General features: G+C 33.1%; 1 protein-coding gene across 13 annotated transcripts in view; it reads right to left on the minus strand.

Annotated features, from left to right (window-relative positions):
* CSNK1G3 (casein kinase 1 gamma 3) overlaps positions 1 to 15,531 on the minus strand; it is a 111,394-nt gene that overhangs the window by 11,936 nt on the left and 83,927 nt on the right. For 7 of the 13 annotated variants that reach the window (XM_077138795.1, XM_077138797.1, XM_077138789.1 and 4 more), the window contains exons 9-12: positions 15,013 to 15,161; positions 12,265 to 12,360; positions 8,076 to 8,171; positions 100 to 206 (exon numbers count right to left, since the gene is read on the minus strand). In XM_077138795.1, coding sequence (XP_076994910.1) covers positions 100 to 206; positions 8,076 to 8,171; positions 12,265 to 12,360; positions 15,013 to 15,161 — 448 coding nt within the window. The remainder of the gene's footprint in view (positions 1 to 99; positions 207 to 8,075; positions 8,172 to 12,264; positions 12,361 to 15,012; positions 15,162 to 15,531) is intronic. The other 6 variants (XM_077138798.1, XM_077138796.1, XM_077138802.1 and 3 more) reach the window with 3 other exon arrangements.

The raw sequence follows: 15,531 nt of genomic DNA on the forward strand, positions 1-15,531 counted from the left end.
AAAAAAAAAATCCTTGAAAATAATTGTACATGACTATAAATCTCTAACATGCAGACCTTAAGTCAAAAAGTTACAAAAACAAGCAATATGAATGCGTACTTGGTTTCATCCAGCACTTCTACTTCTGTAGGGGCTGTGATGGGTGCGTTTGAACGTCCTGCAGTTGGGTCGTCCGTGTTTAACTCCCCATTTGTAGAACTTACAACCTAAAAAAAAAAAAAAATATATATATATATATATATGCTAAGTAATGGGTTATATAATAACAAACACAATTATGGTTAAAGGATTTAAATTAGAAAGTTAATATGAGGAACACAAAACAATTAGTATGTAGTTGTTCATAATCAAAATGCATTAATAGGGCTAGCATTTTATTAAAGATCAAAGTCATCCAATATGGGCTTTTTCAATTTCTTTCCTTTCTATCAGGAAATTTCTGACTTCAGTTTCTTTCCCTCTAGTTTTTAAGGTAAATTAGTATATGTGTATCTCAATCAGTTCCTTCTGTCTGCTCATCTCCCTTGGTACCTTGCTAATTATGAATCATTTCTTTTTAGAAACTTCAATATTTCTCCTTCTGGTGGGCTTGTCTCTTCAACCTGTAACCACACTCATATTTCCATCTCCTATTGCTCATTTAAAGAAACGGCAATACTAGTTGTTCAAGCCCCAAATCCAGAAGTCACTGTGATTCCTTTTTGACTTAAACCCCATATCTAATTCATCAGCAGGTTTAGGAAATTTTCTTCCTCAAACACATTCCAAATTTAATCAGTTCTCGCCAACGCTATTACTCTTATAATTTCAGATTACTACCATAATCTCTTGTTCAAAATAGAATAAAAAACCATTAACTAATCTTCCTGCTTCTACTTGTGAATTCCTCCCCCATTAAGTATTCTCCACAGAGCAACCAGATTGCTCCTTTTAAGCTAAAAATTAGAATATGTATAAGCTCTTGCTTAAATCTATTTGCTGGCTTTCCATTTCATTTAGAAGAAAACTCTACATTTCTTACCCCAGTTTATAAATCTCCATGTGATCTGACCTCCATAGTCTAATTTCATATCACTTTTCCCTTCACTCTAGCCTCCATCTAATATGTCAAGCTTATCTCTACCTTAAGGTGGCATCAGCTAGTCTCACTGCTTGTAATTCTTTTCTTGGCTTCTTTATGTTTTTCATATATATTCTCAGAGAACATCTCCAAGACAGTCCTTTCCTATCACACAATCTAAAGCTTCCATCCATCCAGACATACTCTTTCACAGTATTAGTAATTCTTTTTATTTTTAATTCATTGTAAATATTTATCAGTGTTGCTGTTTATTTATTGTGTTTCCTTGCCTCCCCTGAAATTTAAGCTCCATGACAGCAGAAACCTTATTGGTCTTGTTTCCCACTATACCTCCCCACCTATATCTGGTACAGTATAGGCAATCAATAAATACTTGTTGAAATAGAGTAGTGCATGCATGCATGAATGATATCCTAAAACAAACCAAGATAAAAAGCACAAAAAATTCCAAAATTCTCCCAGTCCTACAAATTCAACTTACTGCCCTAGTTCTTGCTTTCCTCATATCACTAGGCTTCTTAAAAATAAAAAAGGTCTTAAACATAAACTTAAACATTTTTATTAATTTATTCCTTAACTCTTTGCAATCTGTACTCTGCCCTCCTATCAACATTCTGATAAGAGTTCTCTTGATGGTAACCAATAATTCCTACAAAATATATTCAGTGGCCTTTTGCCAGTCCTCATTTTCTAGTACATTCCTGAATCATTTGGCAGCAGCTGATCACTTTGGAGTATACAGGTCTAGATTTAAAATCTAGCTTTACAATTTACCACTTATGTGACCCTGGGAAAGATATCTAATCTAAACCTCAGTGTTCTCAACTATGAAATGAAAAGTAATAATATTTATATCACAAAGTTGACATGAGGATGAAATGACATCAATATATAAAGCACAAAAGCTCATTTAATGGTGGTTATCATTACCATTATTAGTACTAGTAGTTTCATTCATAATCATGGCTTCAGCTATCAGCTCTATGTAAAGACTTCTTTGAGCCTAACCCACTCATCCACATCTTTGGGGCAAGTACTTAGAATTAAACATTGCATTTCTGCATACAGCTGAAAACATGCAAAACTGTCATCTTCAGAGGCAACCCGAGCAGTCACCAAAGAAGAATACTCTAACATCTAAATCATCCTCTCTGCTTCTGGATGCCTGCTTCACTCTAACAGTTCTATTGCTCTGTGCACATTTTTCTCTTTATTTTCTCCTCTTTCTGAAAACATTTAAAAATAATTATTTGTTCTAACTGCTAAACATAATTTGGTTCTTTATTATTAATTTTAATAACGTCAGAGTCCTTAGGTTACACTGGAAAGGAGCTAAAAAGCAGGATTCTTACTGTACTTTTGTATTTTCTATTACCTTTAGCTGGCAGGGTGCCTTATATAAAGCAAACCAACAAAACTGTTCATTAAACAATTTCCACTGCTCTGCCCTCAACATAATATTCCATAGGTTTTCTTTTTCTTCCATTTGATCAGTAATCCCAGATAGATGGAGGAACCCCTCCTTAAATTATAGACATTAGTTAACATGTCTTTCCTTACCTAAATGAGAATAACTGAAAATCCAGGTTTCTAAATTTCAGATGTTTTCCAGCAACAGTAACAATTATAGAGTGTATTTATATAAGTTGACTCATTCAGTTTATAGGAGAGGAATTTTTATACCTGACTTTTATAAACTCTATTTTAGTAAAATGTTTTAAAACCCATTCTGCATGATTTACTAGAACCAGATCAGAAGGAAGCAGCATCTTCCTTCATGTAATTTTCTTCTGGGTTTCCCAGATTCCCTAACCCTCTGCACAAAGGCCAATATATCAGGGTCAGAATTAAGACTCAATATTGTAAGAATTTAGAGATGGTGATACTGTCCTCCCCTCAACACCAGTGAGAGGAGAGTGGGCCATGGCATTACAACTGTTTTCACCTAAAAAAAAAATAGTGGTCTCTTTACAAAGAGATTTTACAAAGGAGAAATAAAAAAATATTTTAAATAATCTGTTCATTATATTCCTGGAAGTCTAAATCAATCAAAGAAATATATACAAATTATTTTTATTTTTGTTTTGTTTGTTTTTGTGTTCTTTTCATACAAATTATTTTCAAAAGCCAAATTCTTGTAAATTTATAAGAACTATTTTATCAAGGTGACATTTCTAGAATTATAACTTGAACTAGAACATAATAGTCTCTGAAATATTAGTAATTTATCAGACTGATTACTAGTACTATATAAAACCACTCTTCTCACATATTCTTAAACACTATAGTTATAATTGATATTCTTGATATTTCAAATGATGACCCTCAAACACAGTGACATTCTCATTAACTTTCAACAAGATAAACCAAAACAGATTTTCAATTTAGCTATTAATCAGAGCGCTATATTCTTTGAGCGCTCCAGTCTTTAGATATATTATCATAAATGTTATTGTAAAAGATTATCAACACAAATAAATGTCTCTCACTCCAATGACAACCTGATGAGGAATTTCCTAAAGGAGATAGCCTGTAATTATCTATGTAATAAAGGCATGTAACTTACCCTCCTTCCATAACCTCTCTTTTGCCTATTTTGGTATTCAAGAAAACCATGAGCAGAAAGATACGACTGTAATAATCACTCAGTTTTGTTTCTTGTTAGTGTTCTGTATTTTCAAAGACTTGATGGAGAATATTGAAACTAGTTATTGGAAATGTTTTAGGATGGTCAACATTCACAATTACCATAACTGAGATCTGACTGATAATATAGTGTCTATTACTTCTCTGACTTTTAAACCATGTATGTTTTCTCATTATCTCAAGATACAGAGTTGCTTGATCCTTTCTCTATTATCATCAACTGTGCTTATGTTTCTGGTGTTATATTGGCTAAAGCATCAGACTGCTTATCATGGTGTTTCATCGGCATCCGCAGTGCCTACTTGCACACTGTGCCTGCACCTGTGTGACTCCACCCTTTGTTCTGCCCCACGTGCTCAGTGTCACGTCATTCCTTAGATTCAAACCAGAAGCTATCCAATTTGAAGGCTGTCCAAACAATCAGGAGTATACTATACCAGGCAAAATTGCTCTTTAGTAGTCTCCTTACTATTTGCCTTCTTTCCTCTGCTTGTAGTGGCTTCTCAGCTTTTACATGGTCAGGTTTTCAGTTGTTACTGAGTTCAGTGGAGTTAATGCTACAGTGAAAGGCACAGCTACAAGGAATTTAGATTACTGCACCCTGCTGTAAGTTTCAAAACATAGTTTTGGTGAGCTTGATTTTCTAGGTAGAAATCTGTCAAAAACGGATTAATAACTTAACACTTTATTCCCCTCAGATACCACACCCAACTAAATTCTACCTTCTATTTTTCAAGTCCTTTCACTTCCCTTCCTCTCTGCTACCCATCATTCTCCTCAGCTATAGACTTGAAAGCTGTGCCCCTGCCTCGGACCAGTCTCCCTTCAATCAAGTCTCCAGTAAAAGTCATCTTTAGAAAACATTAATCTAATCAAGTTATCCCGTACCTAATTCTCTTATGGCTACTCAATAGACTCCATATAAAGTCCAAGTTTAATAACAAACCTGTGAGGTCCTCCTGCCTCCTGCCTACCTCTCAATCTCACTTCTCAACACAAACCAGCCTGGCTGAATTGTATTCAGTCATTCAGCATATCCCTCTCTCCTCCACAACCTCCACATGTTCTTTTCTCTGCCTTTCATACTCCTCTCTTGACCCCTTCTACCTTCTTCAACTGACTGATCACTAATGATTCTTCAGGTCCCAATTTAGATACCACCTTTTCCAAGAAACTCTGACCCACTGAATCCAGGGTAGGTACTTTTCCTCTATCTTCCCATAGCACCTGTATTTTCTCCACTTATCACAGCACCTGTTTATTAACCTTCCCCATTGACTGACAGCTTCATGGAGACAGGCACCATATTGCTGTTTTCCTTCCTTTTATTCAAAGAACCTAGCAACTGGTAGGCATTTGTATATTTGCTGAATAATAAATGGCTAGGAAATTGAATATGGTAGGGAAAAATTTCTCAAATGTACAGCCATACCTTCTGGTTAGTGAATTAATTTGATTTCATGAATAGACAGACTAATCCTACTTGGCAATGTTTTCTTTTGGCTGTTTCTCTATATTCCACTTCTCAAAGATGGATAGAAGTATCAGCCAAGTTCCTTACTTTGCGAAAGCAGTAGGTTATATTTATTGAGTACTTTCTAAGACCAGCCTCTGTCCAAGATACTTTTTTTTTAATGTGGCAAAATGTTAAAAGTTGGTACATATGGGCATGTGAGTAGGAGGTAAACTGCAGTTTTCTGTATCCTTTTTTTATATATTACTTTTGCAACTGTCCTGTACATTTAAAGCTATTTCAGAAATTAAAGGCTAAAAGTAAAAGCACATTTGAAATAATAAATATCTGAGGATCTTTCTGCAGATCAAAATAGCCAGTGGTTTACCTTGCATATCAACAGTGTAGAAAGCTTTGTGGTGTGGCAATGAGAACAATTATCAGTTGCATGGGAAACAGTGCTGTGATGAAGAGAGGATGAATATCATAGGCCCAGAATGAGGTAACTAATTCTAAAGTAACTGCTGATTCAGCCACTGAATACCTCAAACCCATATCATGTTTTTATTACCAGATAACTACCTGCTTATTGTGGAAGTACAACTAAATGTTTTAACTGTGAAACTATTTCATGGTATGCTGAGAAGATTTTTTAAATTGATATATAAACTTTGCATCTTCTGCAAAGCCAGTGCTGGAGACTCTGTCTAGTAGGTTGTTTAATGATCTTTGCAGGAAGAACCTCAAGGAAATTCCTCTCATACTTCTAGTAAAAAGGGGGTTTTTTGGTCTTTATCTGTTCCCTTTATCAGATGATGACACATTGTTCCACTTTCCTTGTTCAGAATTAAATATAGTATCATAGTAAACATAATGACTTAGATTTTAACTACTTTTCTTTTCTTCTATTATTATTAGCTTTAAACTACAATTTTATTAGTCTAATTATACAAGTGTCATGTTACAACTTTTCAAATAATTTTGGAAGTGGGTAGAATTAAATTATAAATAAATTCTATCTTTATTTTGGAATGGGATCAGATCCTCACATGATCTTACTTAGGTTGTTAGTAAATTTTTCATGACAAACTTATTTCCTGTCCATCACATCAGGTCACTTAATGTTGTAAAATACATTCATGAAGTTAATGAAAAAAGTGCATAACTTTTTTTTATTTTACTATGCATTACTAGAATACTAGTAAGAAAAACGAATCTCACTGAATTTTAGAATGAAGACAGATATAAGTTATATGGGCAGAAGACTTCTAGAAAGAAATGATGAGAAATGAGTCAAGTTCCAGTATCTCTCTGAAAATGTGAAAACACAGAACATGAGGCATAGGAGCAATGAGGCAATAATCAAAGTTATTTGCCCTTTGATGGCATGAACGACTTTGAGAATCGTATGAGAGGCTAAGAAAATAAATTTGTGGTAATGGTACAGAAATGGTTGGAAGCTCTCTAATAGTGCCTTAATTGTTGCCAGTTTCTCTGCTTACTAAGCAAACAGTTGCTATAATATATATACACAAATTCACACACATATAAACACATAAAGATACATACACAATCCAGTTTGTACTATGAAAATTAAATATGTAATTTGCTCAATTAGCTTTTCCAATGATACAAACTGAGGTCATAAAAACTTTTACAATTAAGGCCTTTGAATCCCTCACTCTAGACTTCAATAGAACTATTCCAATGCTTCTATTAAGCATTGGAATTTCAGAAATTTTATAAAAATATTTGGTTATTATTTAAACTACTTCTAAAATTTAATGGTAAGAAAAGCATGAGAGCTTGCAAGATTATAATCATGAACTGATTTTTAGAATGCAAATAAAGTGAAATCCAAATATATATTAATAGATATACATTTTTTATATATTTAATATACTAAGAAGTACATATATATACACTAAGAAAAATGGAAATTTGATAAAACAATGAAAAATGTTCAATTTGAAATATGTGGAGGAAAAAAGATTTCAAAAAGTTTTCAATTACAGTGGTTTAAGATTAGATCTGTTACATTGATTACTACTTTAAACTGGCATTTGGATTACCTTTAAATCAACATTTTTAAAAGACAAAAAATTCAGTAATCTCTCCCTGAAGGGGAAAAGAGGGCAAACTATAGTTGTTTAAGCATATAGAAAAGGGGAAAAAAAGGAACAAATCAAAACAAAGGACTGCATTAAATTTTTAAAATATCTACAAAATTTACTGAGGGAAGTATTTAATAAATACTTGTATTGAAATTACTTTATTTTCTACAAGCACAAAATAAACCATTATAAAAATCAGGGTCATGTCTATTTGACCAATTTCATCAGAAAGTACAGTCTGAGTTCCTACCATTGTATATGTTACTATATTACTGAGGGGTCCTAATTGATTCAGGAGAAAGAATAGATACAAGTGAGCAGATTGACTGAAAGAAAAGCTAAAATCAGCCAAGGATGAAGCAAGTTAGATATCTAGTTAATTAACTTAAATTTGAAGGAGGCAAAATCAATGAAAAGGAAAAGATGTTAAAAATGTTCTATTATTTAACAAAGCTTTACAAATTATTGAGCTTATGACTGGAAAATAACATATTTCACATGACACAGTTCGCTGTTCTAACCTGCTGTGAATGTGGCACACTTAAGCACTGCTGTGTAAACTGGCAAAAAGAACAAAGGCAAACCTTAGAGTCCCTGATGGTCTTTCCAGACCATTTCAATGTTGTTTTTCTGTTGTTGTTAAATAACAAAGGAAAAGAGTTATGGGTAAGAGTCCAGCAACACGCTTTTCATTAGGATATGAAATCATGCCATGAGTTCCAATAAAGGGTTAGTTGTATAAATTTGGGAAATAATTACTCATGCAAAAATCAGAAAATACCTGTACCGAGCCACCATGTCTGTCTGCTGCAAGGTGAGCTCTCAAATGGTGGGTATTTGCCTGCTGAGAGTCCCAAGCTCCCCTGTGGTCTGCCGACTGCCATTTATTTAATGCATATGGCATGCATGGAAGAAGAAAAACCCAATATGTTAAACATCTCATCCTCATAATAAGTAAACAAACATACAAAAGGAAGTTTAAAATTCCCCGACTATTCTGAATCATAGATTCGGTTGTCTTTTCATACTGAACGTAGAGAGGTTTTATATTGTTACTACTGTGTGATGATCAACAAAAAAAAATAATAAAACTATAGAATTTTAGAAGTGAAAGGACTTCATAGACTCCATCCTCTAACTTTATAAACAAAGTTAAAGAACAAGGAAGGTAAAAATGATGTGCCACAGAAAGCACTCCAAATAAGTCATGAATGCATCAAAAAAACATTTATTACATTTTCTTACAATAGTGGTCCCTATTGTTTTTCTGATGAGGAGCTACTTTCAACAAGGTAAAAAAGGTAGCCCTTAAACAGTCATACTTAGGATTCTAAAAGAAATTCTCTCTTGCTGAATACCCTACTGCTGATTGTGAGAATAATACGAGAAAACAGAAAAGTTCTTTGGAAAATGAGAAGCTCTATGTAGATTACGGAGATATGACAAAACAAACACATTAAAAAAAAAAACAGTGACAAGCCTATATACATCAATCCTTTTGTTTCCTTGATCTGCCTTTTTATCTGGTTCAAATTAAGGAACCAATGTTAGACCCTTCAGCAAATGTGCATGGCTATAACCATGAAATAATAATAATCTACTAGCAGAATTAAGAGTAGTTGCTTGATAGAGATTGTCTGCTATGATTGAGGAATGTTGATAGCACTACTAAAGAGAAGGAGGAAGAACACAATACTTATGTTCTTTTTCCATGTTTGGTTCTCTATTGGCTGCCTTATATGTGTTATCTCATTTTGAGATAGATGGTATCACCCTGTTTTACTAATAAGGACATTGAGATATTAAACACTTCCCTGAGGTCAGGGAGCTAGCAGAGAGTACTGTACAGTGGGATTCAAACTCTTCCCATTCCATATCACAAGTATGTATATTCTAAAGTTTCCCCTGATCTTTTCTTTCTTTTTCAACCAAAGCCTAGAAAATCTTGCTACAAAATGTCAAGTAATAAGACAGGTACCCCCCTCCCCTGACTCCCCCAACAAAGAGTATTTCTGGATATTTCAAAGTCTCTGCTGGCTTAAAGTTCCAGCCAGATCATTTCTTGCCCTAGAAGTTCCTAAGCACACAGATGAGCTATGGTTTCCTTATAGAGTTCTAAGTTTCTCTGACTTGTAGATCTACCTAGAGATTTAAAGGCCCATCACACTCCTGAACAAGGATCGGCAGCCAATCTATCTCAAGATTCAGAGTATGAGTTAGTGTTAGTATGTTCCACTTCTAGCAGAAGGCAGTGGGCCTCTTTGCTAGATAAAATTCAGCTAAATACAGTAAAAAAAGAAGAAAACATTTGCTGTGCAATTAATTCCAGAAATGATACAAAAAGTGGTTTGAACGAGTTTATATGACATATCCAATTCTCCATTTTTTCGTATTCTATCTCTGTTTTTGAGGGAACTAAACATATACACAATAACAAGGAGTTTAGAGGGCAGATTGAGCCCAAGCACACTGGGGCCAGAGCACCTTTAAGGAGGAGATGTTAAATTCAAGCAGACACAATGAATAAATGTTCTGACACTAAGCTTCCTAAACTGAATTGCACACAATGCCAAATTACATTCTTTGCAGCATGAAGAAAATTGTTGAAAGTATGCATCACAACAATTATGGTAGTTCTATTATGTCATTTCATTTAACTCTCCAAATTCATAAGCAGAATTTAACAGATTTGTATCTTAAACTGAAATAAATTACATGAAATCAAATCTAGACAAGATGAACAAATGAAAACGATGGTAAAATTGAGACACATACCCAGGGTAAAAGACAACATCTGGGGGTCATGGACCTCTTTAAGAAGATATAAAACCTATAGATGCTTTCCTCAGAATAAACATTTATATGCATCTAACATTTTAAATACAATTTCAGGATCCCCTAAACTTCAATCATTGACTCTAGGTCATTACATTAGGGACATTACAAAGGTTTCAGTCATTTGACAGAATCACCTTTTTTTCTTTGAGAATGTAATGTATGTGGATTTCTCATAAAACTTAAACTGTTTACTACATCAGGTATAGAAAAACAGTTTTTTCTAGATACAAATTTCCTATCATGAGGTCTGTTCCTGTATCAAATTCAATATATGACCCTATCCTAAAGAATTTCCTGAAATCAAAAAAATATTTGAGATCTTATATTTAGTTTGACACTAACTACATGAGAAAAACATGGCTCCCAGCCTCACTAAGCTTACAATCTAGCTAGATAGATAAGTCTAAACCATGTAGAAAATTGAACTCTAAAATATTTAAATTATAATTTAATTCAATAATAAAAGAAGAGTTTCACTTATAATACATAAAAGCTCAAGTAGAGAAAATCAGAAAACACAAATTGAAGATCTTACAAGTGCATATAAAAAATTTACTCTACTTACAAAACCTCTAACTATGAGTCTCAATTCTGAACCCATTTCTTTATACAGACAGCATCTTATCAAGATACTCAAGTTATCAACTAATCGTAATTTCTATTTGAGGTAATTTATATATGAGACCCTTTATTGTCCCCAAGGCAAAATTCTATAACTAATTTCTTTAAAATGGCTGTATTTTATAGCACAGTATTGTTAAATACCCCCCAAAATGTAGTATTTTATTTTGCTATGTTTTTTAATGTTGTGAACTTTCCTTTGGATTTTACCTCCTGTTTTAACCCTCATTCGCACCCTGAGAACATAAAGATATGAAAGTAAAAAGGGTCATCACCAGATATTGCTATGAGGACTCTATTTTAATTCAGGATATCAACAAAATTTTTTATGGCAAAGATGGCCTCAAAAGAGATTCTTTTTACAAAAAAAGAGAGGTGAAAGCATTATTCAAACATTTCAACAACTTTCCATCACCTACCTAGGAGACATGAATTCCTCATTCTTGATAAACTTTCTTAGCATGAACTACTCCCCTCTACCTACTTTCTGCTCCAAACAAATTTGACTACTTGTTAAAAACAAATTCTACATTTTTAAACTTGTTTCATATCTTATACTGTTCATTCTCCTCAAAATGACCTTATTACTTAATCTGCCTTTAACAATTCCATCATTCTTCAAGCTCATCTCAAAAGCTACCTTCTCCATAAAATTGTTATAGATCTGCACATATTTCAAAGACCCTCCATAGTACCTTATTATTGCTTTGTGTAATATGGCTTATTCTGCTTTTTAATGTATTTATGTATCTATTATAATAATCATTGTACTATTAAGACCAGCCACACACAAGAGGTGAGATTTATTGAAACTTTACCATATGCTAGGAATTAACATGCATCATTTCTATTTTACAGATGAAGAAACTGAGGCTTTAAGAGATTAATTAACTTGCCCAGGGTCAATCATATCCAGGTATGTCTGATTCGAGGCAATGAGTGAGCTCTAACTCCAACACTGCTTTTAGCCATCATTAAAAAGTCATTTCTTGTAGATTCTACTAGCTACCAAGTAGCAGAAATTAAGTAAGTAATTTATTGAACTAAAATAGACTATGATTAGAAAGATCAGCTACTATTGTAATTCATTCCAACAAAGTATCCAAATACTTCCATTCTAACAGAATATCAAATACTGCCCAAAGTTCACACTAATTCATACTACTAATTAACAATTTATAATTAGGCAGCTACAAATAAGCTATGGTTTGGTCTTTCTTGGGAAAAGGATTATTCCTCAGGCTAAAAAAACAGTGAAAACTAGGGGAGATAATGTATCTATGGAAGAGAAAAATATCTATTTTAATCACTCAATATGTGTATGCATATACTCTATTTTATCTATTGAAGAAAAATATATTTCAACTCCCCAATATGTACATGTATACATATGTGTACATGCATATACAGCTACCATCTGGACATGATAAAATCAAATATATTTATAAACTGTCAGAAGATGTTCATAAAGAAACAAATTAAGAAGTTTTATTTCTAAAAGGGCAGCAAACCTGGTTTTTGGATTGTTGCATCTTATCTCTGTGTTGATGTGCTTCTCTGTTTGACGACAAGGCAGGATCTTGCTGAACTGCACCCACTGGAGTAGGCTACAATATAGTAACAATTGGTATCGATACAGTCTATTTCAGTAAAATCATTTACTGCTTAAAGCAATCAAGGGAAAAATAAAGGACAGTGTTGAATAAATACAAGCCTTAAGAAAAGGTTTCATTCTCAAAATTTGCTGTTAAAGCTAATAACAAATTAAAGCAAGTAGAACACAATTACTTTAAAGTACTTATTAAATACTTAGATACTTATATTTATTTTTATATCTGCAAAAGAACTTCTAGGATGGGTCACGGTGGTCCAGCAGGCAGAGCTCTCGCCTGTCATGCCAGAGACCCAGAACCTGCCCATGCAAAAAAAAAAGAACTTCTAATACAGTCTTTACTCCTAGGTTACTTTTTCATAACCAAACAATGAAAACATATTTGTTGACAGGTCTCCTTTCCAAAGCTAATGCATAAACAGAATAAGTTATTTTAAGAAAGCTAAGGAAACGATGCCTAATGAACTTATAAAATTGCTTATTGTCAATGTTTTGACTCAAAGAGAGGTTTATGAAAAAATTTAATTTTCAAATATAATTCACACTTTAATGTAAAATTTTAAGCAAAGTTCATTCATGTTCATGTTATAGAAACTATATACATGCAAATCACTTTGGACTTGAAAATATATACATGAAACTTTTGAGTAAATTAACTGTTCAAAATATTTTATTATGATGGTTCTGTGGTTTCAACCACAGAACTAAAAACCACAGACACTAAAAGTGAGCCACAAGTTAAGTAAATCTTGTAAGACATTCTAATTTATTTTTTTAAAAAAAGACTAGTGAAAATAAACATTTTATTTTTTAGGAGTCACCTCTTCAAAGAATTTAGTGACGTTTGCTTTAAAGTGATAAGCACCCATCCACTCAATTACAATTTGGAACACAACTTTTTTTAAAAGTTGTAAAAACTTAAATTTATGTTTAAAAACCTGAGCATGCTCTACTTTATAAGAAACAACCATTCTAAAAGATTATCTAAAACTATTAGCATAATTAAAACCTATTTTAAAAAATAAATTTAAGCCAGGCAAAATAAGCCAGAAAAATAAATTACACCTATTTTAAAAGATGAAAAGAGTAAACAAAAAATTGTTTACCTATAAAATCACTAAAATATTACACAAAAAAAAGTATACTTGACACAAGAACTAATTCAGGAATGAAAAAATTCAAAATAACTCATTTCTCTAAAAACCAGGGAGTCCAAATGTAGGGTTTTCACAAAATTCAAAGAATAACTAAGAATAACTTAGTATCATGGTATCTTAAGAAATGTCCATAAAAAGGAAATACAATTAATGCTTCAAAATATTATTAATTCTCAACTCTTTTCATTGAAGGATATATACTGTTAAAAAGAAACTGAATCAGAGTACAGGGTAAAGGATGATATGGTCTATATTTTAAAACTTCAACTTCTGTATGAGACCAAAGGAACAGACGTTTATTTTGTACAAAATTTATATTTTTGGTAGCACATTAATTTAACTTGTACGGTCAGTTTCTTTGAACACCGTAATTACATGGGCTCTTGAATAGTGAATGAGATCTTGTTGGTTTATATAGGTTAGTGTGATATCCTGATATATCCCAGAGTAATTTGGGCAGAGGATAAAAAAGCATTGCAAAGCCCTCTTAGGGGACTGGGGAGAAAGGAGGAAATATTCAACTTCCCTATCTGGGGAATTTCTGATATTCTCACAGGCAGTGGGGAAAACCAATTCAATAGGCTGAGCCCTCAATCTTGGGGCTTACCCCTATGAAATTTATTTCTGCAAAGGAGAAGATAAGCCTACTATGCCCAAGAGTCACCCCCAGAGAACCTCTTTTTGTTGCTCAGATGTGGTCTCTCTCTCACCAAGCCAACTGAGCAGGTGAACTCACTGCCCTCCCCTCGACATGGGACATGACTCCAAGGGGTGTAAATCTCCCTGGCAACGTGGGACAGAAATCCTGGGGAGGAACTGGGATCCGGCATCATGGGATTAAAAAAGCCTTCTTGACCAAAAGGGGGAAGAGAGAAATGAGATAAAATAAAATTCCAGTGACTGAGAGATTTCAAACAGAGTCAAGAGGTTGTCCTGAAGGTTATGGTTATACATTATATAGATATCTCTTTTTAGTTTATGGTATATATTGGAGTGGCTTGAGGGAAGTACCCTGGAACTGTTGAACTGTATTCCAGAAGATGTGATTCTTGAAGAGACTGTATAACTATACAGCTTTTACAGTGTGACTGTGTGATTCTGAAAACCCTGTGTCTGATGCCCCCTTTATCCAGGGTATGGACAGAAGAGTAAAAAAATAAGGATAAAAAATAAATAAATAATAGGGGGATATAAGGGGCTAAAAAAATTGAGTAGATTGCAATACTAGTGGTCAATGAAACAAGAGGGGTAAGGAGTATGAGATTGTATGGATTTTTTCTTTTGTCTTTTCATTTATTTTTCTGGAGTGATGCAAATATACTAAAAATGATCATGATAATGAATACACGACTATGGTATGATATTGTGAACAAATGACTGTATATTTTGGATGCACTGTATGGTACATGAAAAATAACTCAATAAAAATAATTAAAAAAAGAAACTGAATACTATAAATAACCTTTTATTATATATCATAGAGTACTCACCAACTGTTTACCAATCCAGTCATATTCGTAATCAAACATATATCCTTTTCTATCAAACAAGTCAGTAAAAAGTTTTCTTAGGTAGTCATAGTCTGGTTTTTCAAAAAAATCTAACCTTCTTACATAACGAAGATATGTTGCCATTTCTTCTATAAAAGAAATAAAAATTATTCTGATTATACTTTTCTACAGTTTTTAAAAATTTTTTAATGTCTAAATCTATGCTGTACTACAAAAAACATTTAAAAGTACAAGATACGATTATAATTTAAAATTTTCAGAGTGTGATTACAATGACATAAAAAAGGGAAAACGGAAGAAAAGAAAGAAAGAGACAAAAGAAGGGTTTAGCTTAACAAGCATTATTTTTGCTTCATTCCATTAGGAAAGGTTAACACTTTTATTTTATAATATTATTTATAATAGAAACTTCAGATAGGATTAGAGGCGGAATCAGCACCTTAATGCATGATTATTCAGTCACAGAGCACCATATTCAGCTCATAAATTTAAAAATTC

Source organism: Tamandua tetradactyla, chromosome 21 (assembly GCF_023851605.1).
Source record: "Tamandua tetradactyla isolate mTamTet1 chromosome 21, mTamTet1.pri, whole genome shotgun sequence".
Taxonomy (NCBI): Eukaryota; Metazoa; Chordata; class Mammalia; order Pilosa; family Myrmecophagidae; genus Tamandua; species Tamandua tetradactyla.